Source organism: Lemur catta, chromosome X (genome assembly GCF_020740605.2).
Source record: "Lemur catta isolate mLemCat1 chromosome X, mLemCat1.pri, whole genome shotgun sequence".
Taxonomy (NCBI): Eukaryota; Metazoa; Chordata; class Mammalia; order Primates; family Lemuridae; genus Lemur; species Lemur catta.
The window spans coordinates 8351880-8369245 of NC_059155.1; the positions used below are offsets into that span (position 1 = coordinate 8351880).

The 17366-nt window shown below is 40.8% G+C and overlaps 1 protein-coding gene and 1 long non-coding RNA gene across 3 annotated transcripts; one reads left to right on the forward strand and one right to left on the reverse strand.

Moving 5' to 3' along the window:
* Positions 1-2903: 2903 nt before the first annotated feature.
* On the reverse strand, positions 2904-7491 carry LOC123628872. Its single transcript, XR_006731792.1, has 3 exons — positions 7468-7491; positions 6512-6564; positions 2904-3375 (listed from the first exon to the last, which is right to left on the reverse strand). It is a non-coding gene; the product is annotated as an uncharacterized LOC123628872 (long non-coding RNA).
* A 1588-nt stretch (positions 7492-9079) lies between these two features.
* BEX3 (brain expressed X-linked 3) lies at positions 9080-10828 on the forward strand. 2 transcript variants are annotated; one of them, XM_045538870.1, is made up of 3 exons: positions 9080-9377; positions 9754-9832; positions 10265-10828. In XM_045538870.1, the coding sequence occupies exons 1-3, from the start codon at positions 9169-9171 to the stop codon at positions 10583-10585; spliced, it is 609 nt and encodes a 202-aa protein (XP_045394826.1). In that variant the 5' UTR covers positions 9080-9168; the 3' UTR covers positions 10586-10828. The 2 variants fall into 2 exon arrangements, with proteins under 2 accessions (XP_045394826.1, XP_045394825.1); XM_045538869.1 differs by having other exon boundaries at positions 9164-9377; positions 10226-10828.
* Positions 10829-17366: the final 6538 nt, after the last annotated feature.

Genomic DNA, 17366 nt, shown 5'->3' on the forward strand with positions numbered 1-17366 from the left:
AGTAAATGTTGCTATGTGACTTCCAAGGCCAGGTCACAAAAGGCTTCAGCCTTATTTACAGGGAACATTTGCTTTTGAAACCCTGAGATGGCCATGTTGGATATGCTACATGTGGCCCTGCTGGTTGACAGTCCCAGATAAGCCTGTCCTTTAGCCATCTCAGTTTTGGTTGTCACAGGACCCAGTTGTTTGAGTGATCTACAGGTTTTTAAGTTCCCCTAAGCTGGGTCATCCTGGCTGAGGCCCCAGACATTTTGGAGCAGAGAAGAGCAGTCCCCACTGTGTGCTTCCAGAATCCCTGACTCACAGAATCTGTGAGACTAAATATCAGTTATAGTTTACACCAGTGAATTTTGGCATGGTTTGTTACCCATAAATAGATAACTGGAAGAGTCACCTGTCATGCTGCAGTTGATACCTACAGGCACACAATAGCCACAAAGCCAATAGGTTACCAAGTCAGCTGAGCACAGGTGGGGCAGTGTGAGAAAAGGTGAGAAAATGAATGCAGAGTTCTAAATTATCAGCTTATTTTTGAGAAATGAATATCACATAAACTTGTGTTTCTGATATCCCTTGGGGGGAAAAGGAAATATTAGGCAAGCGTGGGCCTAAATTGCCTCATGACAACAATTAGCAAGAGGTGAGTAGAAGCTATCCATTTTGGTAGGGCATGTGCTCCCGAGTCAACCACATTCCTGATCATCCAGCTTCACTCACATATATGTTACACAAGGCTATGTGACTTGCAATACCTGAACTGACAGGGCTTTCTAGGTGCTAGGACCTTGCTAGATGCTAGAACTGTCAAATACTCTTGTATTGCTCCCAACGCTCTATTTGTCTTCTTTTTGTTGTTGTTTTGGTTTGGTTTGGGGCTTTTTTCTGTTGTTTGTTTTCATTTTTGTTTTTTTCTTTTCTGGGACAAGATCTGTTTATGTTGCCTGGGCTAGAGTGCAATGGTGCCATCATAACTCACTGCAACCTCACACTCCTCGGCTTGAGTGATCCTCCTGCCTCACCCTCCCAAGTAAGTAGCTGGGACTACAGGCGAGAGCCACCACGCCGGGCTAATTTTTTCTATTTTTATTAGAAACGGGGGTCTCGTTCTTGCTCAGGCTGGTGTCAAACTCCTGGCTTCAAGCAATCCTCCCACCTCGGCCTCCCAAAGTGCTAGGATTACAGGTGTGAGCCACCATGCCCAGCTGTATTTGTCTTCTATTGGAAATGAAAAGTTGTAAAACTCTTGTGAGTTTTTCCAGTAGATCTCAGTCTAAATGCTTAACATTCAGGGAAATCTTAGGAATTCCTATGGTTGTTACATGGGAATATATACATTGTGCGTCTATGTAGTATACATTGTGTGTACTTAGGCCCAAATGATACCACTTTCAGAGCACGAATAAATAATGATGGTTTTTCTGACCAAGCAAGTGAAAAATATATTTTGAATGAATCAAACATATTTATCATACATGAGATGATTCTAACATGACATTTCTGCAATATAAGTATTCAAAGTCTCTGAACCCATCATTGCAATATTAAAATATGATACAAATTACAAGATAATATCCTGGCAAAAACTTACACTAATTTCAACTCTCAACAACCATGTATGAGAGGACATTATTTTCTTACATACTCACCAACCCTGGGCACTACCAATCTTCTAAATCTTTGGGTATTTTAAATTTCTTTGATTTTTGATGAGAACAATTCATATCATCTTACTCTCCTGCTTAAAATCCTCCAATAGCTTCCACTCACATTTAAAATGAAATCAAACTGTTTATGATGAACTCAAATTTCCTCCTATGTGCTATTGTTCCTGTCCATGTCACTGACCTGATCTTCTATTACTATAACCAGCTCCATAAAGCGAGAAAACATTTGTTACAGTTTTTTCTGTAGTTCTCTTATGTTTCAAGTTCCCAGGCCAGCAAGATTTTCTGAACAAAACTCTGTAACTTGCTGTTGCGCTGATGTACTCCCTTTAGAGTTTCTTTTCCAAAAACAGTGGAACGTCCTTGCAGCCAGGAGATAACTACAAAGCCTTACACCATCTGTTTGTCCAGGACCAGACAAGCCACACCCAACCACAGATTGTGCCCAAGGACCCGCTGAGCAGCCTACTGCCTGCATGCGAGGCTGAAAGAATGACCAATATTAACCCCTAGCTCATTATACTACTAAATCCCTGCCCTGGGAGGGACTTTTCCACCATTTTTTGATCATGGAATGTACGTAATAGCACGATTTCTCACTGCCCTTGCGTGCCCTGCACTCCACCCCAAACATGTAATGATACTCACGCCCCTCATGCACTATTCATTCCACCTCCAGAAAAACCCCTGACCCTGCTGCCCTGCTGGTGGGAGGGGGGGTTGTGGCAATCCATTCCTCCCAACTCCCGGTTGATGAATCCTTGAAGCCTCCGCAATAAATCCTTTCTTCCTTAATCCTTGTTGCCTCAGTAATTGGCTTCCTGTGCTGTAAGCAATAGAGAACCCCCCTTGTGCATTCATTAACACTAATCCTGGCTTTGCTCATTATGCTGTAGTCACATCAGCTTTCTTTCTGTTCCTCAAAAGTGCTAAATCACTTCCCACCTCTGGTCCTTTACACCTATTAATCTCTCTGCCTGAAACGCTCTTCCCCTAACATTTAGGCTCTTCCCCTCACACTTAGCGTGGCTTCTCTTTCCCATCATCCAGGTCCCCATTCCAAAGTTATTTCCTCAAAAAGGCCGAGGCTGCTTAATCTAAAGCAGCATATGTACCCTTAGCTGCTTTCACCCAGTCACTCTATCACATTGCTCTATTTCCTTCTTAGCCCTTGTAACTATCTGAAATTATCTTATTGATTCGGTTACTTGTTTGATTTCTGTCTGTACTGTAGAAGCCAAAGGAAAATTTCACCTTCACCTTCTGAAGGTTCACTGAAAATCAACTGACAAACAGTAGATTAATAGGAGAAAAGGCATACACATTTATTAATGTGCCCAGGGGAGAATCACAGAGTGATTACCCTACCATGCAATGAGGTACAGATGGTTCTGTACCCTTCTTCTTAGGGGAAAGAGAGATGGGAAAGCGTTGATAATATTAGGGGGGTAGTAAATGATTTTTAGGGGAATTTAATGGGCTTGAAGAGCATACAATGTTCTGAGACAAAGTCTGTTGGGCCGCAGAGCAGACAATGGTTTGTGACAAAAGTCTGTCCAGGTGTGTTGACAGGCTTCACTCTTTCTTTCTGCAGTATGACTTCAGTTAATGAAAACTTAGGGAAGGAACCAGAAGCAATTGCTTTCTCCTTTGGTGGGTCCAGACTTCAGGCAGATAAAGGTACTTCAGGGAGCAACTTTATCCTGTGCTGAGAGACAGGGGATTGAGAGGCAGGAGGGAAGAGGGAAAGGTCAGAGGGACCTTGAGGCTTCTTCTTCAGTTCAACATATCAAAGTGCCATATTTTGGGGTATCGGTTTCTGAGCCCCAACATTCCACTCTAATGGAAGGCATTTGAGAACAGGGGCCCTGTCTATGCTGTTTCCTGCTGTATATCTAGTGCCTGAACAGTGCTTGGCACATAGTAGACGGTCAATTACTATTTGTTAAAGTAACAAAAAATTTTAAAGTTTTATTGGCCATCTTTATTTCTTTTGAAAACTACCTATGCATATCTATTGCTCAGTTTTCTATTGGTATGTTCATTTTTATTATTAATTTATAAGAGCTTTCAAAATATAATAGATGTTAACTTTCTTTTTCTTCATATATTGTTGGTTTCCTAGGATGGCTGTAACAAAGTACCACAAACTGGATGACTTAAAACAACAGAAATTTATTCTCTCATAGCTCTGGAGGCAAGAAGTCTGAAATCAAAGTGTCAGCAGAGCCATGCTTTCTCTAAGACTCTGGGTAGAATCTTTTCGTGCCACTTCCTAGCTTTTGGTGGTGGCTGTTAATCCTTGGCATTCTTTGGCTTGAAGCTGCACCACTCCAGTCTCTGCCTCTGTCCTTACACTGATTTTCCTCTTCTAATAAGAACACCAGTCATATTGGATTAGGGCCCATCCTGATAACATCGTCTTAACTTGATTATATCTTTAAAGACCCTATTTCCAAATAAGGTCACATTCACCGGTCACATGGATTAGAACTTAATTTAACCCATAGAACCTATTGCTCAAATATTTTTGTCCAGTTTGTTCTGTCTTTTGAATTTGTGTGAAGGATCAGGTTTCCTTTGTTGCATTGGGTATTATCAATGGAACTTACACGGTAGTAGCAGTATTAAGGCAAGGTAAAGTGACTTCATGAACATTTACACGAGTTTTCTGATACTCCTCTATGTTCATCCCAAAGTCCAGGAGAAAATAAGAATGGTGCTAGCCTCGGCATGAAGCTAGAAAGGCCAAAGGAGTTCTCTTGGCCCATACATAGTCCAACTCAAGTCATCAGTCTAGAACACTATACCGGGCAGAGCTCTCTTTCCACCAGATTTCTAAACAATAGGAAAGAGTGGCCATAGGTATGTGGTGTCTCGAGGTATGTGCAGTCTTTGAAATAAAGAAAAAAATGCCCCTCAGTTCTTCAATAAATAATGAGGTTCTGAATATTTGCTGCTTTCACATTCAGGCATCTGAGCCTCATACCCCTTTTATTATTTCATATTAGATACTTTGAATTATTAATAAATATATTTTATCTCCCAAATAATCCAAACTCTTACAGTGACACCCTTAAAATTTCAGCAGGTCCATTCCTCATTTTGCAAGTCTTGACATCAAAGTTATAATGGCCACAGCTTAGAGGAAAGCTGGAGTAGGCATACTTTCTTATATTCTTAATACCTAGTTTCGGTTTGTTATAGGTGCTTAAATTTAGAAAGAAAAAGAGAACCACAATAAAAGTGCAGCAACAAAGCATCAGGAAGACACACAGAGAACCATTTTAGGCAGGAAAAGAGATACTCATACCCACAGAGCGCACTAGGGCTCAGACTACATTCTCCCAAGCCTAGCATTCACCCAGGAAAGTATAATGAGAGGAAAATAGGACCATAACCACAGTCCAACTGTGTGCATTTTAGCCAAGTACATGTGAGCCATATCACAGCAACACACATAAAAATTTCAGCAAAAAAAAAGCTTCCTCTGATGGGTTACTAACCATCTTCACAGTTTTATTGAGGGATTTTAAGTAGTTGATGTAAAATCATGAAACAGTTTTAATTTGACAATAGCTGTATCAATAGCATTCTTTCTATCATCCCTCCTCACTTCACACTAGGTAATGAGCTTCTTTACATCTCAGTCCTGTTCTTCAACTTTTCAGTCACTGTTATTTACTGAAATAGTCTCAGTCAGACTGTTAAAGGTTTTATTGAATTCATTTTCAAATGCCAATCTCGCTTTTGATTCTGAGTCCTCCTCCTCCTTCCAGGGCAGGTTAGAATGCAGCTTCTGGGTTTGGAATGTGTGTGTGGCAGAGTAGTGTTCTGTAGTCTCCCATTCCTCATCCTTCCCTGCGTCTCATCATGATTTGAGAGTTTGGAGGAGGGGAATTAAAAGACATCTTTTTACCTGACTACTGAGGGTAAGATTGCTATCCCCATATAATTAATCATCACTGAGGCTCAAGCTTAATTTCTATAGAGCCCACTGATAACGGATCACATCCAAGAAGCTCCCTTAGATTTTGGTGGCACCTTGGAAGACTGAGCCATATCTTGCATGTGACTCCTAGATGATAATCCTCACATGGCATTTCTATGACACATACATCTCTTTGTCCTACTCTATAACAGTCCCTGATAAGTTTGTTATCTCAGTAACTTTCCTCTCCCCAGCTCCAACTCTGGAGTCTGTAGGCCTGGTAGGATTTATTTTCCATGTCTCTCTAGAATTGGGAACTTTCAAAGGGGGACAATCCTGACCCTTTCTCCACCTGGCCACACACCACGTCATCTTTCCACAGTGTTCTTTCCAGGCTCCTATAGCATCAAGGTAGCTGAAAATGCCAGTGGTAAAGCAGGTATCCACTAGAGGAATGAGAAGTGAAACATTACCATCTAGTAGACATTCCTAAACTTTATGCACAATTCTTTTGGGATCCCACTCTCTTGGCTTTGGGGAAGGGAATCAATCAAATGCCTCCATCCACCACCATTACAGAAGATAAGAAGAGGCGAAAGTTTGTTTTCACAAACACCGCACTTACCCAAATGTGAACTCAGTCTCCTTCCCTAGTATTACACTACCCTTCTGTTACTTCAGGGTAGGAGCCATCAAATCAGTTCACCTCTCTGTTTTTGGGGACACATGAATTCCAAACTCAGAATCTGGTGTCCTTATAACTTGCCCTTGGAAAATTTTGAAATTTTGTTCTCAACAAGATGTTATCTATATCCAACTCCTCAGAAAACTCCCAGACCAAGAAAAGATCTCAATCAACACCTCACAACATTTTAGTAAAGATAATAGAATTTCCAGGACAATTTTCACCTACCTTTAAAACATTACTTCATTCCAACCAGCCTCCTATATAGTATAACATTCGATCTGGAAAAATATACAAATGTATGTTTTCATCCAAGAAAAGTTGGTGGTTTCAAACAAAAGATTTATCCAAGATAGGTCCAAAGGACAACAGCAAAGCATTTAGCCACTGAAAGAAATAAAAATCCGCTTGCTAAACTTCATATCCAATGGTTATGTCACAGTGGGTTCTTTACTTTCGGGGGATTCTTTCTAGGTAGTTCCTAATTTTTAATAAAAGACTTCTTGTAATGTTCTGAATGAAAAGCAACCAATTAGCTTCAGTACTGGATGCATTAATTCAACAAATATTCACTAATCACTTACTTGGTGCAAGGAACACTGTAAGTCATTGGATATGGAAAGTAGAACAAAGCAAATGTGTTTTGGGCCCTCATAGATTTTAAGAACAAGTAGATCTAGCTAAGGAAAGAGTTACACCATGCTATTCTTCAAAGCTGGTTAGAAATCATCCAATAAGTTTTACCATTCAATGGCAAAAATAATGAGTCAATAAAAATTGACAATTTACTAGGCTCTGTAGTAAGTTCTTGATATGTATAATTTAATTCTCCAAACAATCCCTGTTTCACAGAGGAAGCACAAAGATCTTGATACATAATTGACCCAAAGTCATACATCAAGTAAGCAGCAGACTGGATTTGAACTCTGACTTGTCTAATACCACAGCTCATGCTTCTAACCTGCATCCTTCCAGCCAATATCATCAATAGAACAATCTGTATGAAGAGTTAACTGTGAGATAGAATCTAGGAATCACTAGCATTCCTTTAAAAGACAAATATTGGGTGTGAATATACAATTTGAACTTTTGGAGCTATATATTTGTCTTAGTCCATTTGTGTTGGTACAAAGGAATATCTGAGACTGGGTAATTTAAAAGGAAAATGGGTTTATTTGACTCACAGTTCTGCAGGCTCTACAAGAAACATGGCACCAGCATCTGCTCGGCCTCAGGCTGTTTCCACTCATGGCAGAAGGTGAAGCCTACATGCAGAGATCACATGGTGAGAGAGGAAGAGGGGGAAGGGAGGCACCAGGCTCTTTTTAACAACCAACTCTTGTGGGAACTAATAGAATGAGAACTCACTTATTACCCTAAGAATGGCACCAAGCCATTCAGAGGGATCTGCCCCCATGACCCAAATACCTCCCACTGTAGGCCCCACCTCCAACATTGGGGATCATGAGATTTTGAGAGTCAAATACCCAAACTATAGCAATATTAACATATCTATATATCTCTAAAAGGATATATATGTAATTTTATATGTAATATATATCTCCAAAACCTCAAACTATATATGCACTAGGCATATCCTCTTCCTTTATTCAATGCTTCACCTACTTTAGCAGGATAGGAAATTACACAGAAGTTTGGGGCCAAAACTAGAGGTAGTAAGCATTTGTCTGACCTATCTTGCCTCAGTGCTGCATATAATACTTTTGGTTCCTTTATCATAACCAACAGCTACTAAATATTTTTAATAGCAATGCCACTTTCTTAAAGCCATCTCTATTTTCTAGCCATGATGATTTTTTAAAAAACGATTTCAAGTTGGAGAAAGGAACATTCGCACTCAGGATGACTTTCGGTCTCAAGTTTAGTTGTTTCACACCCCCATGCTTATTTCTAATATTTTTTGGAACACTCACACCAAAAAGTAGGGGGACTACTTTCTTGGGGACTAATTTCTGCATATTAGGTACTTAACTTCTAAGTTTATTCTAAGAAGATATTTGCAGGGGTGGTTTGGAAGGTTGGAAAGGAAAGCAGGGAGTAAAAAAGGCTTCTTTTCTCTGATGGCTGTGGTATCAAAAATATCACGTAAAGTTACATAAAATGGACAAGATCTGACAACTGAACTTCTCCCTAAAGATTTACTTTACAGATCATTTTGAAAATGGCAACTGTGTTCAGGAAGAGTCCCTCCCTTTAAAAAAAATAAAATAAAATTTTTAAACAAGCTAGTATGTTTCAAAAGTGATGTTGTTGATGTTGTGTGGAGCCCAGAGAAAATATTTTCTGTGTGGTACCGGCAACATAAATAATGAGGCTTTTTCATTCTGCAGTATAAAGCATTTCTTTCAAAAATGAAAACTTGTCATTTCTAATTTTCTGAGGCATGCTGATTTTATAAAAAGAGAAATAAAAATAAATATATACAGCCCACTCCACCTCCTTTCCTCCCTTCTGAGATGCCCCCTCCTGCCTCCTCACCTCAGCCCTCATTCTAATTTCCTAGAAGGGTAAGACTTCAGGGGCTACAGTGGGCATTGGGGCTGTGCATGTGCAAGATGTGTGGGTTTGTTTTTTTTTTTTGCGGGGGTGGGTGGAATGGACATGGTCAGGTAGAAGAAGAGAGGAGAGAAAGCAGAAAAGGCCAAAGCTCAAACCTGGGGCGGGAGGAGGCGGTGGTGGAGGATGATGCACACCCTCCCTGGTAACCAGAGAGGGGCAAACTCCAACCGCAGAGCGGTGATGCCACTTGTGGGCCCTGAGATTGGAGAGGACCGAAAGAGTGACAGGGCCGTGCGAGCTGGGGCCCGGCGCAGACAGGCTGGGGCCGGCGGCGGGCGGCGGTGGGGGGGGCGGTGTGCGTGTGCATGCGGCGGGGGTGGGGCAATGGGGGGAGCTTCTGCTGCACTGGCCGCCCACGTTGGGGGGCGAGCTCGGTGGTGACGCGCGGCCCTCACGTGACCCGGAGCTGCAGAGCGACGCAGCCTTCGGTGCAGTCGTCATTCGCGTCTGGCGACCAGCTCCCCGCTGCCCTGCGCTCGGCGGGCTGGCATCGGGCCCGGGAAAAGCGGAGCAGGTAAGGGCTCCGGGGCCCGCACAGCGGCCAGGATAGCAGCGGCTTGGCGACCCCGGCTGCGGGGGCAGACAGTGCAGCGGGTCCTGCCAGCTTTCTGCACACCGCAAAATTCTTGGGAACATAAATAGCGGCTCCCTGGGGTGGGGATGCAGGAGCGGTTGGGGTTCCAGGAGGACAGCAGAAGTAAAAGCGAAGGGAAATCACCCCCGGGTCCCTGCGGGAAAAAAACCGGTGAATACTGCGGGGGGCAGGGCGGCCGGGGGCGGCGGGAGCCCTGAGACGCGGGGCGAGGGCGGCGGCGAGGGGCCGGGCGGGGAAGGGACCGGGAGCGCTCGGCTGCAGCAGCCCCCGCGCCCCCAACCCCGGCCGTCTGCAGGTCTGCGGGGCTGAGTGTGGCGGCGGCGCACCTCGCGGCGAGAACCGGCGGGAGGAGGACACTGCGAGGACAGGCCCAGGTAGGTGGGTGGACGGTGGCGGGGGTGGGGGGAGGAATGTGCGGAGAGCCCACTGTGAGACCCCAGCCCTCCGCCCGGTGACAGCGCACCCCACCCCATCCCCCACCTCCTCCCCACTCCCATCCCTGTCCTCCATTTTGGTGCCTGTAGAGCCCTGGGAGAGAATCCTGGGAAACGAAAAATGGTGGGCTTTGGGGGAGGGAGGTAAGATGAGCGAACTGGAGGGAGGGACTCGAACTGGAGGCGCCTTAGAGGGCGCAAACGGCGCACGAAACCTCTAAAGTGGGAGAAATGAAATTTTAAAAACCTTTGATATCAGGGCTCTGAATCCTGCTGGTCAGTGCACCAAACATTCAGTCTCTCTCCTTGCCTTTGTCTTACTTGTGTTCAAAGAATAACAACCAGAATCTCATCATGGCAAATATTCACCAGGAAAACGAAGAAATGGAGCAGCCCATGCAGAATGGAGAGGAAGAGCGCCCTTTGGGAGGAGGCGAAGGCCATCAGCCTGCAGGAAATAATAGACGGGGACAGGCTCGCCGACTTGCCCCTAATTTTCGATGGGCCATACCCAATAGGCAGGTCAATGATGGGATGGGTGGAGATGGAGATGATATGGAAATGTTCATGGAGGAGATGAGAGAAATCAGGAGAAAACTTAGGGAGCTGCAGTTGAGGAATTGTCTGCGTATCCTCATGGGGGAGCTCTCTAACCACCATGACCATCATGATGAATTTTGCCTTATGCCTTGACTCCTGCCATTTTCCATGAGATGAATACTGTGATTCCCACTGTTTTCTTTTTCCTTGCATTTTCCTGATATGCCTTTACTGATCCGTTTGCTGTGAACCTTATGTTATTTCCATGTGTCAGGTGGGTCTTGTGTTGCCAGCTTCTAATTGGAGATTGCCTTTGCACCCAAAGTTTCTGTCAGCAGTACACTTTCACCCATTTGCATGGAAAAATGTAAAGTTAATAAAGCACCTAAAAAGCAATCTATACATTTATTATTGTCTCATTAAAAAACATATATGGTATATATAACATATGAACCAAAGGAAATCAAAATTTCAGATTAAATGCACCAGTGATCATTGGGGCACATTTCTGTATGGTAAGATGATACATGACATTTTTTCCTTTTATTATCTAGAGTTCGAGAAGCAATGAAAATAATTTTCCAGTGAGTCTATGAATGTAATGCAGATACATCACAATTCCTATCTTCCAGTATTAACTGGAATAATAAACCCTCCCTTTATTACAGATACATTCCTTTTAAGAATCGGGTTTTCTGTTCTATGAAATGGGGAACAATACTTACAGGGTTGCTGAGTGGAACTGATGAGGTGTGGAACTGTGTTGGGCTGGCTCTTGTCCAACTTCTCAGCATTTAACAGGACCCAGGCCCTCATCAGGTACTTAGGGGAGACTGGAGGGAGTTCTGACTCATGCTCACAAGTCCACACAGTAAAAATAGGTGGGTTCCCCTATGTCATTGCTGTTATTTACAATCCTCCTCCCGTGATTCCTGCCATGTTAGGTGGCCATACTTTCCCTTCTGCTGGATCCTGTTTCTGTTCCTGTTGATGACGTGCTAGAGTCCTTAAGGTAACAAAACCCCCCTGATTTCTCTGGAGTCCCTGGTGAGCCAAATCCCCACTTTGATCTCTAGAGAAGTGTGGAGAATGCCTTTATTTATAATCTTAGGGTTATATGTATCCCAGTGAGTACAACTCATATGGTTCTTGGGGTTACATTGGTTCTTAGCAAACTAGCCTTTTCTGATTTTATTTTATGCTTCTCCTCTTCAAAGAACTCAGACAAGAATGCACTGGGGCCTAGCTCAGGAAACACATCTGGGTGTCTGACCAGGGTGTGCCCAGAATTGCATTACTGCAAACTTCCAAAACACAAACGGGCTGAAGGCTTTACTTTTGCCTGTGTTTTCACCCTTGGTGTGGATTTTCTCAAAAGAGACTCTTGGCAGGCCTGCCTACCCAGTTTAACAGACTTACTCAGACATGTAAATTACACTGGGGAACACATTCTCCTTAAAGCTAAAACACACTCTCTTCCTGTCTCCATCCCATCCACACTGGAAACATGAAACTGCTTTGTAAGTTCTTAAAAACTATATTAAATATCTGGCATTATAATTTCTATGTGAGTGTGTGCCCTGCTCCGTACAATTATTTTGTCTTAATCATCCTGGAGCTCAGTTTCTAGTACAGTGCCTGACATAGTAGATACTAAATTATTAATTATTTTGGTTGATTAATGAACGGTAACAGAAACCCAGCTCAATGCTGTTCCTAACTGACTATCCTTAACTAAGTGGCCTAAGGCAAGTAGCTACTTACTTTGAAAGTATTAATTTTCAAAGGAACATAGCAAGGAAGGTCTCTAACCCAAAATCTGTAAACTTTTTAAAAACTTTGTATATGTTAATGTTCAGGGAAACACACAGAGCCCTTACTTGCTCATTATCACTTAGGGAAAATGTTAAAAATGCAGACACTTGGGTGCCCTTCCTACTCCCAACCCACCGTTGACACCACCAGAATCATCTGAATCAGGAATTACTGTTTTGACTGTTCCCCAAGTAATTCTCATGCATCTGAGTTTTGACAACATAGGCATAGAGAAACACTGATAGTAATTACACCATTTTACAAACATTGTGATCTAAATTACCTTGTTTGATTCCATAATGAATATACATTTCTAAAATATAACATTCCTAAAATTGGACTACATTAGGCAATGTATGTCTATATTTAAACTGGTACTGTTTTATTTTCTTTTTAAATATACTATTAAACTAATGACATCATGAATTTATTACTAATAATACATTTATAATAATTATGAAATTATGCATTATCATCTCTATGCAAGCCTGTTCCCTTTCACAACAATGATTTTGTCTTAATTGCCCTGGAGCTCAGTTTCTAGCACAGTGCCTAATATAGTAATGTTTAATAACATTAAATTCATTTAATTATTAATTCATTAAATAATTTGAAAGAATGGTCTTGCTAACGGGCTAACAAGAAAATAAATTTCTAACTGGCAGCCACTTAGAGTAGCATGAACCCTGTCTCTAAGGTTAAGTAACATGAATATCCTTCCTACAGAGACGTTTACCTAGCAATTAAAAGAAGCTGAGCAGACAAAATAAGGTATAAATCCTCATTAAGATTCATCAGAGCTAGTCAATTCACATTCCAAAAGCAAAGAAAGTTTCTAGGAGAGGGGAGGAAAGGGTAGACTATCTGATGGACTGTCATCAAAAATTCACTGCCTATAAAAAAGTTTATTGAGTATTGTTTAAACAGCCTTGAAAAAGTTCCTGATTGCACAGTAGGAATACGAACTTCCCCCGCTTCCTCAAGAAGAGAGAGTACCAGATGCTTCCCGCTATCAAGAAGAAAGAAAAATCTAATCTCTGCTAACAGTCTGCTAGGTGAGAAACAGAAAAACCCAACACAGCTGTCCTCTGCTAATTGGGCTACAGTCATAACCTCCCTACCCCTCCTCAGCCTGCGCTAATAAAAAGTCAGAGCTGTTTGGCCTCAGGGCCAGTGCCTCCATTTCCAGCGCTGTGCCCTCTCTCTTTGGAGAGAGACCAAATAAAACTTTTCGCTTCTATCTATCCTAAACTTTGTCTGAAAAATCTTTCTCACCCGAGTATGGACATCACACCCTATCATAATTTAATTATTAAATTATTTCACAATAGTAATTTATCTAAAATAATATCAATAATTAACATTTTTGTGTCATGGGTGGGTTTTTTTATACTCATGTTTTAAGTTTCTATGAGGAACATTTTTAAATGTAATACATTTTATAATTATTTATGTAATACAATGTCATTACGCATATTTGGATTATGCAGAAAATATAGGAAGAATACAAATAAAACTGTAATCCAATCATCCAAAGATAACACTTATAAATTTGCTTTTCTTCGTCTTATATTTGGTCATGATAAAGCCAGGCTCAGTGCCTCTTATGAAAAACACTGCCTCTTTCAAAGCCCCTGCCAAGGAAACACATTCAGCTTACCATGTTTATTTTGATTTTTTTATCTCTCCTTCCCACTTTTCAAAGCTAATTGACGCATATTTGATCAACTTTCAGTTAGCTCCTGATTTTCAAAACTGTCAAACCATCACATTTTAGCAGTCCACTTTCAGTTGGAAAATTTAGGAACATGATAAATACATTCATTTAATAGAACAGGCAGAACGATTTATTTATGAAACTTAAAGAGCGTCCCAGAACTAGAAAAAAGATTAGATTACATAAATGAAATCGACAAAATCCCATGTCTGCTCCATCTCCTTTCCTGGTATCACATAGATCATGTAAGAAAGTGATTTTGTTTATAAAGATCTAGATTTTAAATATTCAAATAGATAGCATGTAATATAGTTGCTATCTCATGTGTAAACAGGCAAAATGCTTTCTAAGTGATATAAATATACAAAATCAAATAAATAAAGGATCCCTATAAATTTGAAAAAATATTCATTTTTATTTTGAATTTTCCCCAGACATTATTTGAAAAATTACAATTAATACGTTTAGAAATTTACTCTTTCTGCCGGGCGTGGTGGCTCACACCTGTAATCCTAGCACTCTGGGAGGCCGAGGGAGGATGGCTCGAGGTCAGGCATTCGAGAACAGCCTGAGCAAGAGCGAGACCCCATCTCTACTAAAAATAGAAAGAAATTATCTGGACAACTAAAAATACACAGAAAAAATTAGCCAGGCATGGTGGCACATGCCTGTAGTCCCAGCTACTCGGGAGGCTGAGGCAGTAGGATCGCTTGAGCCCAGGAGTTTGAGGTTGCTGTGAGCTAGGCTGATGCCACAGCACTCTAGCGGAGGCAACAGAGACTCTGTCTCCAAAAAAAAAAAAAAAAGAAATTTACTCTTTCATTTGTAGCTGGTGGAAAATATTTTCTATTTAGTAAAAATAAACTTTGCTGAATTTCATTTGAAGAGAGAAATTTTCAGATGTATGCCCATTAAAAAAGAATCATTTTCCCTCAAACGAGAAGAGCTTTATTGTATTTCTGATTATAAAGAAATACATTCTAAAGTGATTTTTGTTGTTGCTTTGGAACAGAAGAAAAAATATATTAAGAAAAATTTTAAATCTTACTTTCAACACCTTGCTTCCTTTCCTAATATCATGAGTAACAATTAATTTTAAGTTTTTATCTATTTTTCCCTAAGTTAATAAGTATCACCTAGTCTGTAATTATATTAAGGTTTGATTTTTAAAAGAGGAAGCAAACTAATGTGTCAATCAGATTAAAAGACAGTGAAGAACCTGATGAAAACTTGTTGAAAAAGCAACAACAAACAAGAATAATAAATTTCAAATTATTTCTGCATCATTTAGCTGGTAATATAAACTTAATAGTTAATACCATGGCAATGCCTTATTGTTTACTATGTTTGTTGGTAAAACATAGATGATAATTTCCAGGGCTGCTGTGGGAACCAAAGGAGGTAAAGAGCATGTGAGCTGTGTTACCTGCTTGTTTTCACTTGCACATCCCAAGTCCCTCAGATTCTCTTTAGATGCTGGGAATAGTATCCAAACTGTATGTTACAATTCCACTCCATACCTCTACTTTAGTCAGTCACCCCCTTCCCCCGGTTCTGTACTTTCCACTGGCCCCGATCACTACAGATTTCCTAGACACCTCAATGTGCCAGTATCCCAGTTTATCTTCTACAGAGTTATGCATAAAGACCTTCTACCTGACTTAGAGTGATACTAGCTTAGGTGGGCACTGTCTTAGTGATGTTTGGACCATGGTATATTGTATATTTTTTGCAAAAGAGGCCTTTTAATCAGCTTGTGTTTGTGGTTATTAAGATATTGGGGGCTGAGTCTTGCTTTTTTATCCACTCTGAAAGTCTCCGTCATGTAATTAGAGGGCTAAGACAATTTCCATTTAAACTCATTATCAATGTGGTTGTCACACAACCACAATTAATGCTTTGTTAATTCTTCCATCTTTTCTCTCTGTATTTCATTTTGAATTGTTCCTTTTGCTATGTCTTCAGGTTCACTATTCTTGTCTTCTGCAATGTCTAATCTACCATTAACCCCATCCCAGCTATTGATAGCATAGTTTTCATTTCAGACATTGTAATATTTATCTCCAGATGTTCAAGTTGGGTTTTTAAAATATTTTTTTGTGTTCCATGTCTCTACTAAACTTGTTCACTACTCCAGCTTCTTGAACATATGCAATGTAGTACTAATATCTGTCTTAATGTCCTTCTCTAATTTTACCATCTTTGTCATTTCTGGGTCAGTTTGATTGGTTGACTTTTCTCCTCATGATGGGTTTTATTTTCCTGTTTCTTTGCAAGCCTGGTAATTGTTGATTGGATGCCAGACATTGTAAGTTTTACCAATTGAGTGCTGGATATTTTTTCATCCCTGTAAATATATTGATTTTCATTCTGGGACATAGTTAAGTTACTTGTAAACAGTTTGATCTTTTAGGTTCTTGATTTTAAGTTTTGTAAGGAAGGATCAGAGTTGAGTTTAGGGTTAATTGTACCCCACTAATGATGAAATATCCCTTCTGAGTACTTGGATGTCCCATGAATTATGAGGTTTTTAAGTTTGGCTAGTGGGAACATGCACTCTTCCCAAACATGTGTGAACTTAAGGAATTGTTCCCTTTAATCTTTTTGAGTAGATCATTTCCTGGCCTAGGGTAGTTTACCCACAGGCATGTAATGAGCAGTACTATTAAAATAATTGAGAGGCCATTAGACCAAAGTGACTCTAGCCCTCTGAGTTCCTATGTAAGCAAACCACAATCCAGCTGATAGTGAATGGTCACAGCCTAAGAAAATAAAACTTAAGCTTAACCAATCAAAAACTGCCAACTAACCTCTAACTAGAGAATTTAATAATCAGAAACCACCATCTAACCACTAACTACAGACTTTTCACTTTAAACAATCAAATATTTTCTTTGTCTTGCTTCAGAGAACATTTTATGAAAGTTTTCCCTTCACAAGCCCCTTTGATGGAGGCTTGAACAACTTGTAGTTTGGTGCTGCCCTATTCATGAATCACTGTCTACTCATATAAACTCTTCAAAACTTTAATATGCCTATGCATATCTTTTAACAGTACTCAGGTGAATATTCAAGGGAGGCCATCTGCAGATCTCTGGAATTCTTTCTCTTGGTAACTCTTTCGTTTTTGGCACACAGCGTTGTAAACTCCAGCTTCCCTGGCCTCCTGGCCTCCTGGCCCCCTAACTTCTTTTTCTAAGCTCTGGGATACCACTGGATTCCTACTCCCTGCACTGTGGCCTGAAAACTTTCTCTAGGAAGTAAGCTGAGACGATCACAAAAATAATTTCATTTGTTTCCAGTCTTTCAGGGATCACTGACCATTGTTGCATGTTGTTCAGGGTCTTGAGAGTAGTGGTTCATGTATTTTATCCAGTTTTTTAGTTGTTTCAGATAGGAGAG